Source organism: Manis javanica, chromosome 8, assembly GCF_040802235.1.
Source record: "Manis javanica isolate MJ-LG chromosome 8, MJ_LKY, whole genome shotgun sequence".
In the NCBI taxonomy this organism is placed as follows: domain Eukaryota; kingdom Metazoa; phylum Chordata; class Mammalia; order Pholidota; family Manidae; genus Manis; species Manis javanica.
The window spans coordinates 116450226-116466654 of record NC_133163.1 but is presented as its reverse complement, the minus strand read 5'-3'; the positions used below and the strand labels follow the sequence as shown (position 1 = coordinate 116466654).

The 16429-nt window shown below is 57.2% G+C and overlaps 1 protein-coding gene and 1 non-coding gene across 2 annotated transcripts; one reads left to right on the top strand and one right to left on the bottom strand.

The window, feature by feature from the left end:
* The first annotated feature begins 204 nt into the window (after window positions 1-204).
* LOC118970889 (U6 spliceosomal RNA) lies at window positions 205-311 on the top strand. The gene has a single exon (XR_005059079.1). It is a non-coding gene; the product is annotated as a U6 spliceosomal RNA (small nuclear RNA).
* A 2932-nt stretch (window positions 312-3243) lies between these two features.
* On the bottom strand, window positions 3244-15916 carry SKOR1 (SKI family transcriptional corepressor 1). The gene is made up of 9 exons (XM_017659411.3): window positions 15816-15916; window positions 11313-13518; window positions 10284-10374; window positions 9259-9366; window positions 8675-8746; window positions 7234-7308; window positions 6919-6993; window positions 6343-6408; window positions 3244-5831 (listed from the first exon to the last, which is right to left on the bottom strand). The coding sequence occupies exons 2-9, from the start codon at window positions 13506-13508 to the stop codon at window positions 5737-5739; spliced, it is 2778 nt and encodes a 925-aa protein (XP_017514900.3). The 5' UTR covers window positions 13509-13518; window positions 15816-15916; the 3' UTR covers window positions 3244-5736.
* Window positions 15917-16429: the final 513 nt, after the last annotated feature.

Here is a 16429-nt window from a genome sequence, read left to right as displayed (position 1 = left end):
TTCATTTGCATATACAATGTAAGAAAGTTAGCAATTAGATTTAGCCTGGCCGTAATCACAAAGATGCAATTACAGTATGTGTAACACAGAGGTCATGACTTCCTGAGTATTTTGGAATATTTAAAAGTGGACGGCATAATCACCGTAACTGAGAAAGCTTTGAGATTTTTGTCCTTATATATTTCATGTGCACTCTTAAACATCGTGCTCGCTTCGGCAGCACATATACTAAAATTGGAACGATACAGAGAAGATTAGCATGGCCCCTGCGCAAGGATGACACGCAAATTCGTGAAGCGTTCCATATTTTTGCATTTGTGTCTACCCCACACACAGTTTGCATTAAGTATGCCAGCGGATTCCAACTACGGGTCATGCCTTTTGAAACAAAGGAAACTAAACCCAGAATATGGAATAAGGATGCAGGGTGTGGTTAGGTTCATCTCTTTGCTGTGCTTTTTATATGTAGTCCTCGAGCCCCCAGTTTTAGATCTTCTCCATCTTGATTCTGCTTCCTTCTCACTATCCTGAGTTGTACAGTACCTTACACTTAGGGGAAGGGCCTTGCCAAAGTTGATCCATTTCAGGTCCAAAACATAACAGGACTTCAGTGCTACGATAAACGAAAGGTGCACTAAGACAGGAACTTACAGCAAGACTGAGCCCTCATGCTGCCTTGGAATCCTTAAAAAAAAAAAAAGCCCACTCCTTATTGAGCACCTACCATGTGCCAGGGGCTCCACCAATATGTCATTTTAATATTCCTGACAGCCCTGCCTTGTGGGTATTATTGTCACGTTTTATTTTACAGAAGACGCCAAGAAGTAAAGCAACCTGGGCGTGAGGCAAGGCCTGGTAAGCTCTTTAGAGGAGGCATAGACACTGAAAAGATGCGGGGCTCTGCCCCCAGATAATTCAGTCGCAAAAAGCAAAGTCCTAATTAATAAGAGAAGAGAAAAAAAAAAGTCCAACAAAGTTCAGATTTCCCGTGATGACTTTGTCAATGTGTTTTGAAATACTAGTTTATTTCCATGAGAAAAATACTGGTGCATATGCTTTGCTGGTGCCGGAGCATACACGTATTCCTCCTGGCGGTCTCTGCAGCGGCTGGAAGCCCAGTCCGTCTGCCTCCAGCGGCCGTTCAGCTCCCAGGCTCTATGCTCTCCATAGTTTGGGAGGGCAGGCAGTGGCTGAGCTCCACGGCCACCCCAGGGCAGCGGCGGAACCTCTCCCCGCGGGTGCTAGGAGCTGCCGAGCAGCGTTGCATCAGGGATCCATTTCTGCTCCCTTAAGTGGAGGTAAAATGATCCTTTCCTGGTAACAAGCCGAGAATAGGGGTCTGTGGGACCTCTCATTGCGCCTTTTCTTTGGCTTACGGCCTCTAATGCATGGAGTTACAGGACAAACTGGTTTTTCCTTCTTCTCCCAGAGATGCCTGGTTCTTTGGAGGCTACTTGGGCTATTGGGTGAGTAGTTTTAAATGTTTCCCTTTGGGATGTCAAACAAGGAAAAGACCAAGTGTTGGTGTGACTCTCTTTCCTTCTAAAGAAGCTTTGTCGTTCTTCTTGGCATGACCATTGTCTGAAAGCAGAAATTAGGAAAGACAAGCGATTCCTAGTCTTGAAAAGCCGGAGACTTGGCTGAGTTCCTGGCTCTGCACAGTTCTATGAAGTAGGTATCCTTTCCCCCCTTTATGTTTTAGATGAGAAAACTGAGGCACAGAGAGATTCAACAAATTGTCCAATGTCACACAACTAGTGAAGAGAAAATTGTGACCCAGGAAATCTAGCTATAGAGTTTGTGCTTTTAAATGAGAGTAGGAGATAAAGCTGTTTAGAATTAATGGAAAGAGCATACAAGTCCAGGTCTGCTTTTGTTTTTATTCTGAATTCAAGGACAGGAGTCGAATTTTTGGAAAAGATCAAGGCTTACTTTAGATCAGAGCAGCTGGGAATAGATGGGTAGATATGTGCCCAGTGAGTGCCCTTCTTGGGACACAATTGGAAAAGGAAGAAAGTTTTCCTGTTATAGGTTGACAATCACTTAACTGATACCTGACCCCCCAAAATAATCCTATTGATGAAGGATCCTCTGAGCCCCAAGCCTTTGCTTAATTAACATTATGCAAATGATTTGTTTCTCAATAGCTGTTGTCCAGAGCATCTAGGATTCCTTTCCTCAGACATTTCCAGCACCCAGATGAACCACAAAATTGGAATGCATTTATCTAGACATCTGTTGACTGGGCTTTGTGTTGGAAAACACAAGGAAGAGCAAGATGTGTGAAACAGACACACAGAATCAAGAATAATTCAGGGAAACGAGTGCCCTGTTAGCCTCAGGAACCAAGAGCCACAGGAACACGGAGGTTAGTCCCAGGAATCCAAGGGTCTTCCTGGTGTCTTTTGCTAACAGGTTACTCTGATTTGCAGAGCAAATGGATGGAGATTTCTTCCCAGGGAATGAAAAGAAAAAAAAAATCAAGCAACCTGATTCTGCTTCCAGCTTCGCTCAGCTTCTCATTCTGGATTTGCTGGGATGGGAGAGAATAAAGACCACCTCTCCCACCGCATCCCTCTATGAAGGGTCCGGAGTTCCTGTGCCGGAAAAAAATAGTTTCAGGTCTAAGGGGCATGTTTACCTGGTTCTTTGCCCTCCAAGACTTTATTTACCCTTTTTACCTTCCAACACCTCCTATGGGCACAGCGGGGGTAAGGAGTGTGGAATCAAACACCTCAAAAGAGCAGGCGGGAGGACATTCTGTGCCCCACAGCCCGTTCCCTATTCCTCGAACCCCACTTTTTCTAAGACAAGGCAGTGAGTGACTAGTCTGGGGCCTTCGTACATTGACTGCAATGCTTAAAATCTGTCACAAGGTGGCAACATTGTGGTAAGAAACAGACAAAAAAATCCTGTGTTTTTTTTAAAGCATATTTTCCCTATTAATGTTTCATTTAACTTAATTAGAATCTGGTAAACTAATTAAAGTAGCTACGAGCCCCGCAATCAGCAATAATTCGTATAATTATTGATAATTACATCCATACCAATCGTTTGGTTATTAACATTTGCGGGTGGGGGGGGAACAAACCACTTCTGAAGGGACGCAGAGCCCAATAGGATTTTTGCCACAGAGCTTTCTGGGTCAGATCCGCCTACACCTCCGATCTTCAGAGATTCCTGTCCAGATGGGGCGCCCTTTCCGGTGGGCCCCAGCTGCCTACGGCTTTTTGCTCCGCTTTGGGGAATTCGGAAAGGAAAGGTGGAAAGGAGTATTTGTCAGGCTCCTCTGTGTGGGTCGCAGCCACGGAACTTCGTGTCTGAGCACCAACTGCTATTTCCATTTTACAGAAAAGGAAACGCGGCTTGCAGAGGTGCGGCTGCGCGGAGGGGCAAAGGTGCGTGCACTGCCACCCCTGCGCTGCCCGCCGCGTCCCAGCTCCGCTAGTCCCTGGCACGCTATGCAGACGCAAGTCACTCCCGCTCTGGACCCGTTTCACCAGTGGTACAGTGGAGAACTGACTTGGTTCCACCAGAGGAAACGGTCCTGCTTCTCAGAGGGTTCCGGCAGGAAGATCGCGCGTCCTGTGGTGACTTTAACCCTTGGTGAAGCGTCACAGGTTACCTGGCGCCCTCACCACTGTCTCTCATTTCCTGTGTCTGGCCTCGCAGTATCCCAGGACTTGAGGGCTGCAAGCCTGAGCTCAGGATGCTCTGGGGACTGGCTTCCTGCCTTCACCGCGCAGCGGTCTCCGGCTGGCGCCCCTTTTGGGCGGTCCAGAGCACGCCCCCTGCGCGCCGGCCCCGCCTCGGGCCCTCCAGCCCACCCACCGTGAAACTTCCCGGCCGGAGCACCCTCCAGCGTCCCCGCCTGGGGCTCCCCAGGTCCTCCCAAGACGCGCAGTGAGAGCCTTGTGGAAGGAGCGGGTCGTCGAGGCGCTGGTCCTGGCGGAGGACCGCTACCCTGCGCTCTGCTTCCCTTCCAGGGAAGCTTCCATGCACCCCGGAAAGCGAGGCCTGAGTATTATTTTACATAGGACGGAACATTGGCCTAGGAATAATCCAGGGCGCGACACAGCACCCCTACTAGTCAGCCCAGGGGGGTAAAACTGAAAGCCAGAGCTGACTGATTCCCTGTACGGCGACATTTCCCACTCCAGCCACACTCTCCTCCCCCTCCAAAAGGGGCGCCGCCGTTTCCCTCCTTTATCTGTAGCCGGACCAGCAGATGCGCTGCGGAAACAGGCCGCCGCGAGGCCTGCGGCAATGTGAGGCCTCTACCACCGCCGCCGCCGGGGAGCACGCTCTTCCCGCACGACCCCGGGGAGGCGCCCTGGACTGCAGCGGCCTCACCTTTCTTCTTGGGCTCCTTCACATCCACAAACCCGCTCGAACTAAACTGGACGGAACATAAAAACCTCCGGTCGGTAGCGCCGGGGCTGGCGGGAGAGCATCCGAGCACCAGCGCTGAGTCACGCCCTTCCTTTCCAGGCCTGCCCGCCGAGGTCCATCAAAAATATCTCGCCTCCCCCGTGCCCCAGTGCTCCAGGGCAAGGCGGGTGATGCCTGCGCCTTCTAGCAATTCTGGCTGAACTTGGCATTCTGGGAACGGTGCCGTGCAAATTGTCAGGAAAACAGCGTCCCTTCTCTGAAGGCCTGGGGATGACTTCCCCAGTGGGGTGGGCACGAATAACTCTCGGCCCCTAGGGACCACACAGGGAAGCGTTCAGGCAACACGGCGTCAAGGACGAAGCCATAGACCTCGTTCCCTGGGCAGAGGCCCAGGCGACAGTGCTAGAAATGAGGAGGGGATGGCCCGTGGGGCAAGCTGGGTATGTCTGAAGGGCCGGGGCAGAGGTCAGGGTGCCAGCTGCTACCCACCTGAGCGGGTGCAATTCTCAGCAGGCGCCCCAGAACTGGCGCTGTGGTCCCCATGCCCCAATTGTTGTGCAATCCTCAGCATGTCTCTGCCCAGCCTCCTTTCCCACCTGCCTCACTCCCACCTCCACAGCCCCAGGAAGTGATAGAATTTCTCTTTATTATTAAAAACAAAAGTCACTGATACAGAGTGGTTTCCCAAACAGGCTCAAGGTGGTCTCCATCTTGTGAGTCAGTTGTTGCCCTTTTTTAAAGTGCTGTTATATCAACAGGTTACAACAAAAATAGACAAAGCAAAACCCAAAAGGGAATGCAGAAGGGGACTGGAAGTAAGTACAAAAGAAGAGAGCAAAATAACGTAAACAACGTAAATAAATTAAAGTGAACCCAATACTGAACCAGGAGACTCACAGTACATTTATATCCATTGCACATAGCCACTGTCGTTAGGAACAAGTTTCAGAAGTGGACGGGATAGGGGAGCGGGGTTGGGGGTGGGGGTCAGCGCCAGCGAAGTTGCTACATTGTATTCAAATTAGGGGTCCGAGGCTGTACGGAGGTGGGACAGTGTGTGGAGAGACTCTCTCTCTCCCCTTTCTTACCCCCTTCGGTCCAGTTAACCCCTTGAGGTCCGATGCCCGGGAGTTCAACCGTAGGGCGAGGTGGTTATTTACACTTGGAAACAGAGGCAGGGCCATGGGCTTGTGGCGCCCCGGAGGAGGGCGGACGGGCGGGAAACTGTATTTACAACGGTCCGGTCCGAATGGCTTGTTCCTCGCTCTGGGCCGCCGCGGCCGTGGGTATTTACAGGAAGAGAGCAGCATGGCTTGAGGGCGCGTGGGCGCAGCCGGGCCGGCCCTAGGGCAACAGCGGGGGCTTGAAGGAGCAGTTGCCGGTGCAATGACGGGGCGTCAGCATCTTGCAGGAGAAGTGGTGCAGGGCGTCATGGGCTTCTGGAGAGACAGTCGGGCGGGCCACGTTGGGCGCCTCGCCTGCCTGGCCTCCCTTGCCCCCTAAATGCCCGCCGGAGCCTCACCCACCCCCTTTGGGCGCATGGGTTCTCAAGCAAGAGGATCAGAGGAAGGTAGGAGGGCAGGAGACACATCCTGGTGATTCACAACCCCTGCTCTTGTTCAATAGTTCCATTTTATAGAAGAGGAAACTGAGGCACAGGAAGAGGGAGGGTGATCTGCCCAAGGCCAGATTTGGACCTCAGGCAGATTTCCCAATGTCCAGAGCTCAAGGGTCTCTTTCCCCCTATCCCACTGTTCTAGAATCATTTCCCCATTAAAATCAACTCTCATTTCCCTCCTTTCAGCTTGATCCACATAGACCTGGCTTTCCTCTTTCACTAGCCCCAACATTCTCATTCATTCATTCATTCATTCATCCATCCATCCGTCCATCCATATGCCGGCATAGCCAGCTCCTGGCACCCCTATCTTTGTTCCCCCAGCATCGCACCTTTTAATTTCTGCTGGATGGCATAGCGCGCCTTCCGCTCTTGGTCAAGTTCGTTACACAGAGTGTCTGGAAGACATAGGGAGGGACCGGTAAGGAAATGAGACCACTCTCCAGCCAGCCGGGGTCACAGCCTGGGCCTCACCCTTCCTCAGCGCTCAGCCCCTCGCAGAAACGAGTCCAAGGGACTGAGGGAGGGGGTGTCAGCGCTCCGAACTGCAGCCTGACGGAGGGAGGAAATGGCCTGGGACGGCGCTTAAAGGCAGACGGATCTACCAAAATTAAAGCAAACTTAGGCATTACTTCCCAGGTAATTTTACGCCTCGATTTTTAATTTAGAAACCATGGAAATTGCCGCGATAAGAAGTTCAATCACTCCATGTAATGATGCCTGCAAGCCGTTTGCTGGGCTCGCTTGCCATTCTGAGGCTAATCAGAGTATACAAAGGATATTAAATAAAAAAAATAATTGTTAAATTACCTTCAATTTAAATCCAAATGGCTGAGCCAACATTGCGGCTCCTGCCAGACGAGAGGCAGTTAAGGCCCATGCAGGCACTCACCTGACTCCCGTCTTACCTCTGACAATTTGCAGCTGTTGCACCATTTCTTCTCGATAAGCCAATTCCCTCTTCATTTGATCCTGAAAATTATCTGCGCAAATTGATTGAGAGCTGTTACGCACAGCCCCTCCCTCGGCCCCATTTCCCCACTCCCCACCCCACCTCCACCCCATCAGTCTCTGGCCTAGCGGGGAATCCCGGAAAAGGAGGGAACAGTGGCTCCCACAGGGGCGCAGCTGTCTGCGTTGGGGTCCCCAGAGCCAGCCTGGGGTGTGCCAGAAGGCTCTGGTGATGAGGTGAGGTGGGGTAGGGTGGGTCTGGATGGGGGTACCTTTGAGACTCTGAAATTCTCGCTCCAGTTTTTTGCGGAGATCCATTTGCTCCAGGAGCAGTTTTTGCAATTCGTCTGTGAAGGGGAGAAAAAGGGAGGTAAAGAAGCAGGGTGTGCAGGACTCAAGGGCCCCAAAGGTCCTGCAGGTCATGCCCTGACTGACAGCCCTGAGATGGGAGCTGGGGAAGGTGGGGCAGGGAGGTACAGGCCCTCAGCTCTGTTGACTATTTGCATCCAAAAGATTTGGGTGAAGGAAAAAGACTAGGAGAAAGGTTGCCCAGAAGAATGAAATTCAGGGTGGTAGAACAAATGTTGAACTTCTAGGCCCTGACTCCAGGCACTAACCGGTATGGCATCTGCTTTAAGTTTTCCTAACTCCCTAACCTTAGAGGCTGGTGCAGAAACACTTGATTTATCCCTTCAAATGACAGACCTAATCCCTTCCTCCAAAAATACAGAGCAGGGGGAATCTGGTTAGAGTCTTGGCCCCTACCCTGGAAAAATACATGTACTCACAACAGTTGACAATTTCAGGAGATTCCAGAACTCCAGATCCATGCTAACAACCCTCATATAAAGTACCAATGATTTTCAATGTAATTGCACATCCTATAAAATCTGTAACTGGGAAGAGTGGAAGACCACCAGTGCTTCTCTGCCTCCCCACACCAGTTTCCATGCCCATCCCTGGGCTGGTTTGAGGTGGGAGAGCAGGTGCGTGTGGAAAGCCCCATTAGTGCCGTCAGAAACCAGCCCCAGAAGGGTAGCAGGGAGCTGCCCTGACTACAGAGCTATTGGTATGTGGGTCCTCCTCCAGGGGAAGCTGAGAAATCCTACCCCTAGTAGCTGCTGAGAAAACCCAAGAATGGGAGGCAGAGGAGCAAAGTGCAGTTACAGGCTCCCTTCCTCTACTCCTCAAGCCACTCTCTCCCCTTGCAGGCTAAGCAGCAACCCCAGGATTCCATTCTAAAACCAAGCTCCATCTTCACCACATTTAGGGTGGGATAAGACGGTCATGCATTAATTCCAGGGGAAAAAAATAAACTCTCAGACTTTCCTAAATTGAGTGCCTCCTTGCAATCTTGCTATTAAGAAAAAGTCATGTTTTTCCAGCAAGGTTGGGAGACCCAGACTGCCTGTCTGCTGTTCACATGCATCAAGTTCTGAGGATCTTTATTCATTTCTTTCTCAGTAATCAGACAGGCCCAGCTTTGGGAACCCAAACTCCAGTGAATCTCTTGGGAGGGTTTGGTTCACTCTCCCCACCCACTATGCACACACACCTCTGTGCCAGTATAATGTGTCCAGGGGATTATACTTTTTACCCACTGAAACTGGTTCTCCATCTCACACTGACTCCTGTGGGAATAACACCCCTCTACAAGAACGGCCCAATCTCCCCCAGGCGCAATATACCCCAATTTTACAGATTTAACCTCACCTCTGGCCAAGTTCTCGATATCTTTCTCCACAAGCTGAGTTCCAGTGACATCCAGGGTAAGCCCATCTTCACCTGGGAAACGAGGGCAGGTAAGCAGAGTTCTGTCCTGGAAGAAGCCTTGGGAGGGGAGAGCTGAGGTTTGCGGGAATTTTCTAAGTCAGGGACCTACTCCAGATCCTCTGCCTTTAGAAGAGACAGTTAGAGGCCTCCAGTACTACCTACCTTTCGAGTCATCCTTTCAGGAGTGTAACTATCATTTTAGAGAGTGACCCAGAGAAGATAGGCCATTTTAGGGCGGGAAGTGCCCTTTGACCTGTTTCGTGTGGGTGATGGTGTCCCTCATTTCCTTCTAGTATGCCCGCCCCCTTCCCTTACCCGGAAGAGGCCCAAAACCCACCAGGAAGGAGCAACTCAGGAAACCTGGTCTGCACCCGCACGCGCGCTGTTTAAATATGTATCTATCAGCCACACAAGGGAGCCGGCAGCCGCTCACACTTGATCGCAAGCCAAAGAGGGTGGGAACCTGGGCGACCTGGGCCCTAGCACCCGCGTGGGGGGTGGTGCGCGAGGGTCCTGGGGCTCACCTCGGTCTGTATTTGCAGGACTTGGTTGGGAGATACTCCTTTGGTCTGGATAGGATTTCCTCGTTTCCAAATCTTCGGCGGTCGAGTGATTGTCTTCCTTATCTGGTTCTTAAAGGCAATAAACTGAGTTTCAAGGAGAGCCAAAGAAACCGTGACCCCGATACGGCCAGAGCTGCCACCGTCGGGGCGCCAGAGCCCTAATTAAAAGCGTTGCGTCCGCCGATGGTTCCCGGCTGTGTGCCTGGGCTCGCACCCCCAGGCTTTGGGCCAGCCCCCCTCCCCCGCGCGCGCTCTGTTCATCTCGAGCCCCAGGCCCCCTCTCCAGCCCCTCGGAAAAGAACAAGAGACGAACGGCGGAGCTCACCAGGGACGGGCGACCTACATCGCGCGCAGATACTGGGACATCGCGGGCGCGCGTGGCCGCTCGGTCCGCCTGCGCAGCTCCCCCAGAGAACGTGGCCCAGGCTGCGGCCCACGGGGTGGTGGTGGCGGCGAGACATCGTGGACTCAGCCTGCCCAGATTTCCGAGGCCCTCAGCCCTGATCTATGAACCCCTGGATCCCGCGCTCATATGCGGGGCCTCCTCCCGCGTTGTGCCGCAGCTGCAGAGGCGCTTCAGGGGTACCACCCAACCGCGCGAGCAAGCGTCCCCACTCGCCGCCCGGGTCTGACCACGGGGGGAACTCTCAGCCAAAAACACTTGCTGAGTAAATGAGAAAACTTGAAGGGGGTGCCAGGAGTGATGTTTAGGTTTTCACCCAGTATTTGTGGTGCACGTGAGCGCGTGTATGTGTGGTGAAGAGGGCAGTTTACTGTTAAGCAGCCAAACATTGGAAGTTGTTGGGAGTTCTCGCTTAGTTTCCCTTCTCTTTCATTATTTTTCTTTCCCTCCCCCCGTTTCTCTCGCTTTCTCAGTCTCTTTCTCCCCTCCCCGTCCCTCGGAGGCCTCCCCGGGCCCCGGCCCTCTGCCTGCGGTCCCCGCCTCACACCGGCCCGCGAACTCGGCAGGGGGCTGGGGGCGTTACCGTGGGCCTCGGGGGTGCAGAGGTAGGAGGTCGCGGGCCCCGGCGCCGCCGCCGCGCTCTTCACGTGCTCGTCCCGCTCTGGCGCGTACACCTGCGGCGGCCGAAAATGACGGGCGGTTAGGGCGGGCGCCTGGGGTCGCCCATCTCCGCGCCAGGGCGTACTAGCAAGGCTGGGGGGTTGGGTGGTGGCGGAGATCCGCTACCCGCGCCCCCGGAGCCTCCCCTGTCTTTTCGCTCAACTCATTTTCCGCATCTTCCCTCCCGCCCGCGCCACATCCCCGACATTAATGACGCTTTTCGTATCCGGCTAATGACTCATGTTTTAATGGACACAGTGGAAATGTACAGGTGTGCGCACCCACTTTTAAATGGTCAGTGATTCCGGCTTAGCTGCGTACCCCGCACCAAAACCGCGGCCCGGCACCCTGAGAGCCCCTCTCTCACCCCGCACTCTCTCTACAGCTTCCTATTAACGAACACTGCTGTTCCCAAGGCGGAAGCTCGAAGAGACGGGAAACTGAATCGGAGTGGAGGTACATTCCTGCGACCCCTTACTGCTGGAGCCCAGCTGGGGAGGAGGCCGCCCTCTTCTCTCCTTATCCATTCGTTTCCCCCGGGGCTCTGATCCTCATCCCGTGGTTGTGCTCCAGACCCGGTCTTGCGAGCGCTTTTTTCCGCCTTTGGGTCCCTTTCTCTCCTCCGCTTTCTTCCTCCAAATATCTTTTCTTTCTCTCTTTCTCTGCGTGACTGACAGTCTCTGCATCTCCTCCCCACTCACATAAACAAAAACGCAGCACACCCATTTCTTAGGCCTCCCCCCCCCACCGCCTCAAGAGGTTCCAATCAATACGCCCAGCTCCCCGGAGCTCCCAGAGCTGGGCCTACGCAGAGGAACTGGAACCTGCTGCTCGAACGTCCGCTCAGAACACATTTTCCGGGTCCTACCCGCCCAGAGCCTGTCCCCACATCCCCTAGGTGCCCAAAGAGTAAGAAGGAAGGCGCCACCAGCCTGGTAGGCGCCGAGCTCACCTTGGCCGGCGCGGGGCCCCCCAGAGGCCCGCAAGGCTCTCGCAGCTCATAGCCACTGCTCGGCGGGCTCCTCTCGGGTCTCCTCACTAGGTCGTCGGCCGCCAGGTCCCCAAAGGCGGGCCGGCTGGCTGGGGGTAGCCCCGGTCGTCGCCGGGGACGAGGGCTGCCGCCGTCGGGAGAGTCTGTGGGACCGTCAGCGCCTGAGGACGTGGTAGACGGGGGCCCTGCGGGCTGGTCGCCGTCTGGGCCGCCTCCGGTGCTGGGCGCGCTGGGCACGCCGGGCTCCGCCTCGTCCGGGGCGCCCTCGTCGTCGGGGAAGCGGTTGGACTCCACGTCCACCTCGGGTTCGTCCGCAGTGTCCACGTCGGGTGAGGCGGAGTGGTAGCTGGAGCTGCCCTCGCTCAGAAAGTCCGGGCTCACGTAGCCGCCTCCGGACCCCGCGTTGGGTCCGGGCCCACGAGCGGACCCGGCGCCGTACGCGTCCCGGGCGCTACCATAGAGCTTGGCAATGCTCTCGGCGTCCTTGACCACAGGCCGGAAGGCCGAGACGTAGGAGCCTTTGCGTGCGGGTGGCGGCGGGGGCGGGGGCAACGGGGCCAGCGGAGGAGGCAGCGCGTCGTCCGTGCAGTCATCGTCCAGCGGCCCGCGAGACAGCGCGCTCGGACAGCGCTCTTCTGCGCCCAGGCTGCCTTCCTTGGTCGGCTCGGCACCGTCTAGGGACTCGGGGCCGCCGCCACCCGCGGCCGCCGCTGCCGCCGCCGCTGCTGCCGCTACAGCGGCCGCCACGGCCTTGGCTTGGCTCTGCGCAGCTGGATAGGGCGGCACGGGGAGGCTGCCCGCCGCCGGCCAGAACATGGGAAACGTCGGGTACACAGTGGCTGCAGCAGCAGCTGCAGCCACGGCCGCTGCGTCCTTGGCTGCCCCAGAGGGTTGGTGACCCCAGAACATGGCGCCGCCGCCCGGGCCAGCCCCGGTCCCCGGGGGCAAGTGACCGGTTCCTGGGCCACCCGCGCCTCCGCCAGTGCCCGCGCCCCCACTGCTCCCGGTGCCTGGGCCACCCTTGGGTTCACCCGCGCCTAGCACGGGGTCGTCCTTTTTGGGGCAGAGGCCGAAGGCTGTGGGGAAGCCGTAGGGATGAGGGAAAAGAGGCGGGGGCAGTTTCTGCAAGAGGCCAAACCCCTTACTAGGTACTGGAATCACTGGGTAGCTGCGTACGCCGGCTCCGCCACCAGGCGCTCCGGGGCCCGCGGGGCCGCCGGCTCCCGCTGGCAGACCAAGTCCCCTCTGCGGATGGGGAGGAGGCGCCCCAGGAGGCCCGGTGGCCTCATCTTCGCCACAGCGCAGGCTTTTGTGGGGCGGCGGGCCTGGGGCCATCTCCGCGCCACACCCTGGGCCGCCGCCGCCACCAGCACCACCCTTCCCTGGCCCACCAGACCCTCCGTTAGAGCCGCCGCCGCCGCCTCCTTGCAGCGAGAAGGTCCGCTTGCGCGTGCCGCCATTGAACATGGCCTTGACGTCCTCCCAAGCGTGGCTTAGTTCGTCTGTGGCCGACTTATCACTGAGTTTGAGGTGACGGCGCCAGGAATTGAAGTTGGCGGCGTCGGGCTGCGTATACTTGGCGTCGGGTGTGCGGTGTGAGTGGAAGATGAACTTGTTAGGCGAGAAGTACATGCTGCAGTAGCCGCACTTGATGCACTTGGCACGCGAGCTGTTGTAACGCGCGGGGATGAAGCTGCCACGCGAGCCCCACGCACACTCGTGCACCACATCGAACGCGAAGTTCTCGGGTAGCTTGGGTGGTTTGTGCTCGCCCAAGAACGACTTGCACAGGCGTTCGGCCTCGCGCTTCGTGATCATGCCACAGCGACGCGACGAGATGGGCATGGCCCCGGCCCGACGCAGAATCTCTAGCTGCACCGGCGTGCACTGCACGCACGTGATGCCCAGGGCCACCCGGCGGTTGTGTATCTCATTGTAGCTGTAGTTCTTGAGGAGGGTGTTGGAGATCTGAGCCAGGCACAGGCGCTCCTGGCCGTCGATGACCAGAGACACGATAGGCACCCCGTACAGCGACGTCTCGCCCACCTGGTTGGGTTTGAGAGCGTTGGAGCCCGAATAGGGTTGGAGCTCCTGCTTTGAGTTGGGTGAGGAGTTGCCCTCGCGCCCCGGCCCCAGCTGAGTGGTGAGAGCCTCCATGCCGCCGCTCCTGCGAAACAGAGAAAGTAGAGAGCAGATGAGCCATTTTCAGCGCTACCGCGGTTCGGGCCCGCCCAGCGGGGCGCGCCGAGTGGGGCGCGGGGAAAACTTGGCCACGGGGAGTCCAAGCTCATTCGCCCCCTGGACTGGCGCCTTTGTTATTCAGACGCGTGCTGGCGCCAGAACAAAAGCCCTCGGGGTTCGGGGAAGGAGGAGGTGGGTAATCGAGACTTCAGGAATGCCCCTGCTGCTAGGAACTCAGTTCTGTTTTGGGACTGGGGAGGAAGCGGGGCCCAGAGACGGAGAGTGACTTGCCCAAGGCCACACAGCAAAGCCATTGTCGAACCCAGGCTTCCCAGCGCCCAGTTCCGAGAGCCTTTGGCCACCCTCTCAGCCTGCCCTACCCGCCCGGGTCCTGAAGCCCGGACTTCGGGGACAGGCTGCCCCTCTGCTCAGTCGCGCATGCACGCGGGCGGGCGGGGGGAGGGGGCAGCGCAGGAGGAGTAGGGAGGGGGAAAGGGCGGTCACTGCCTGTCTCTAGACAGCAGGGGGCGGGGGGGGGTGCAGATGGAAAGGAGAAAGAGGAGGGTATGGGGCGGTGAGGGAGGGGGAAGAGGCTGAGGCGACCGCTGTTCGCGGTGCTGAACCGGACTCTCCAAAGCACGCCGCGCGCGCCCGGCCCCAGGGAGGCCCCCACCGCACCCAGCTCCTTGCCGAGCTGGCTTCCCAAGAGAACAGCACCGGTTTCCACAAAGCCGAGCTTCTTGTCTCACTCCCGGAGCCCCGCGTTCGTTGAGCAGAAAGATTCTGGATGGAAATATAAACAGTTTTCTTTCCAGCCATCAGTGGTACCAGGGTCATGCAATCCTAACCATATTTTCAGCATATTTAGCTGCGTTCCAGACCAAAGCTGGTTTGCGTCCGGGTCAGTGTGTGGGACGGAGAGGTTCTCAAGGAAGTTTCTCAGGAACCACTTTTCCTTCGTTTCTAACCTCCCACTCCCTACGTTTTCCTCCTTCGCATATGCCTTTCGTTGCTCAGGTCAAATGCAGTTTCTCCTGGCTCTGGGCTTCCTCTTTTGGGGGGCATCTTCTCTCTGAGTGCCCTTCATGCCCGCCTGTCCCAGCTCACATGGGCTGAGAGGAATCCTGACTGGTCTTGGAAGCCATCATCACACTGGGTCAAAAGTTACTACTGGTCCCGCGCTTTGCTCCCTGGCCGAGGCAGCAGCGCCTGCAGAACTCAACGGAGAGAGAAGACCCCGGGACTGATGATTGGGGCCCACTAGGTCTCCCGGCCCAGCAACTGTGCTCAGACACGGGAGGCTCCCACCGGCCTATAGCTGCAGGCACTCCTGAGGCCCAGGCAGCCCGACCCTGAGGGCCCCTTCCCTAAACCCCACCGGGACAGCAAATCCATTTTCGGGGGGACAGCTCCAGCGGGACAGGGGATCTGAGTTGAAAAGCCTTTATCGAGGAGGCTGGGATCTCCGGTCTGCCTCTCTCCCTCCCTATTTGTGTACGTGCCCCTTATCTGTCGATCTTATCTGCCCCTGAGCTGTCTGTCTCTCCCAGTTCGCTCCTCTTTCTCCCATCTGTCTTCATACCTTCTTCAAGTATCAAGCTATTTATCTGGTATCTGTCTGTTTCATCTGTATCTCCGCGGATAGAATTGAAACAAGTTGACCCTCGTTTCTCACTGAAGTCCCTTGTAACATTTGAGGACGCAAAAGCACTATCCGAACTCCCCGGCCGAGAGGTCAGCAAGACAAGCCCCGCACCCCCCTGAAGAGCTCCCAGGCGGGCTGGGGAGGCGGCTGGGGGCGACGCGGCTCCTGGAGATGACGATGTCTTCCCGGTTTTCCGAAATCGGCAAGTGTGCCCTGCCCGCATGCAGTGAAGGGAGCGCTCCGAGTGCAGCGAGTCCTCCCCGAGCGGAGGGTCTGAAGTCCCCGAGGGGTTTTCCCGAGTGCGAGAAGAGGGCTCCGGGCCCCAGAGTCAGGAGAAGGAGGGCCCTAGGAAAGGAACCGAATTTCGAGGGCCAGAGCGGAAAGCCCGGGCAATGGCCAGTTAACAGCTACAAGGAGCCGCGGCCAGGGAGGCTTGGGAGCCCTCGCCGGCTCCTAGGGCTGGAGGGGTGAGCTTGGAAAGGGCGACGAGGCGGAAGGCCGGCAGCGGTGGGAGTGAGGCGGTAGAATCCTTAGGTATAATTTTTTTTAAAAGCCACAAGAACCTAAATCGGAACTAAACGAAAAAAGCTGTGGGGTTAGGGCGCCGGGGCAGCAGGCGACCGGACGCGGGTACTCACCGTGCGGCGGCGGCTGGAGCCGGGCGAGCGGTGAGCGGAGGTGAGCGGCGGGCGGAGCGGCGGGCGGGAGTCCGGGATCCGCCGGGCTCTCCGGGTGACGGCGCGGCCCCTCCCCGCGCGCGCGCACAGCCGCGCTCCCGGGCTCCCCGCGCTCACACCCGCGGCCCCGCGGCCCCTCCCGCGCGGCCCCCGCTCTCAGCAGTCGCGGGGCGCCAGGGTCCCGGGCGCGAAGACGTGTGCCCTGTGCCACTGTCCCCGAGGCCCCGGACGGGCCCGGAGCGGAGGCCGAAGCCTGGAGCGCATGGCGCGGCAACGGAAACGGCGCGGTCACAGCGAGTGGCGGGGCCGGCACGGGGCGGGGGCGCCTTCCAGCTGCCAGCCGGGGCGCCACACCCACCGCTCGCGCAGACACTCGTGCCCTCCCGGGGTCCGCTGGCCCGCGGGCCACGCGCCGAGCCCGCCGCCTCCCCGCAGCCCCCGGGCCTGCGCGCCCCAGGTAAGCAGCGGCACACCTGCGCCCTGCCCCGGGCACCTGCGGCCCAAGCTTGCCAAAGGGGCCAGGAGGAGAAAGGGCCCAGGACCGCAAAGTTTGCTACCAAGAACGAAATGGGGAG

Coding starts and splice junctions, on each gene's coding strand:
- SKOR1 (XM_017659411.3), bottom strand. CDS start 13,508: ATGGAGGCTCTCACCACTCAGCTGGGGCCGGGGCGCGAGGGCAACTCC. Junction 8,747..9,258: donor TCCTGCAAATACAGACCGAG/GTGAGCCCCAGG, acceptor CTCGTTTCCCAG/GTGAAGATGGGCTTACCCTG. Junction 7,309..8,674: donor TATCGAGAACTTGGCCAGAG/GTGAGGTTAAAT, acceptor TCCCCTTCACAG/ACGAATTGCAAAAACTGCTC.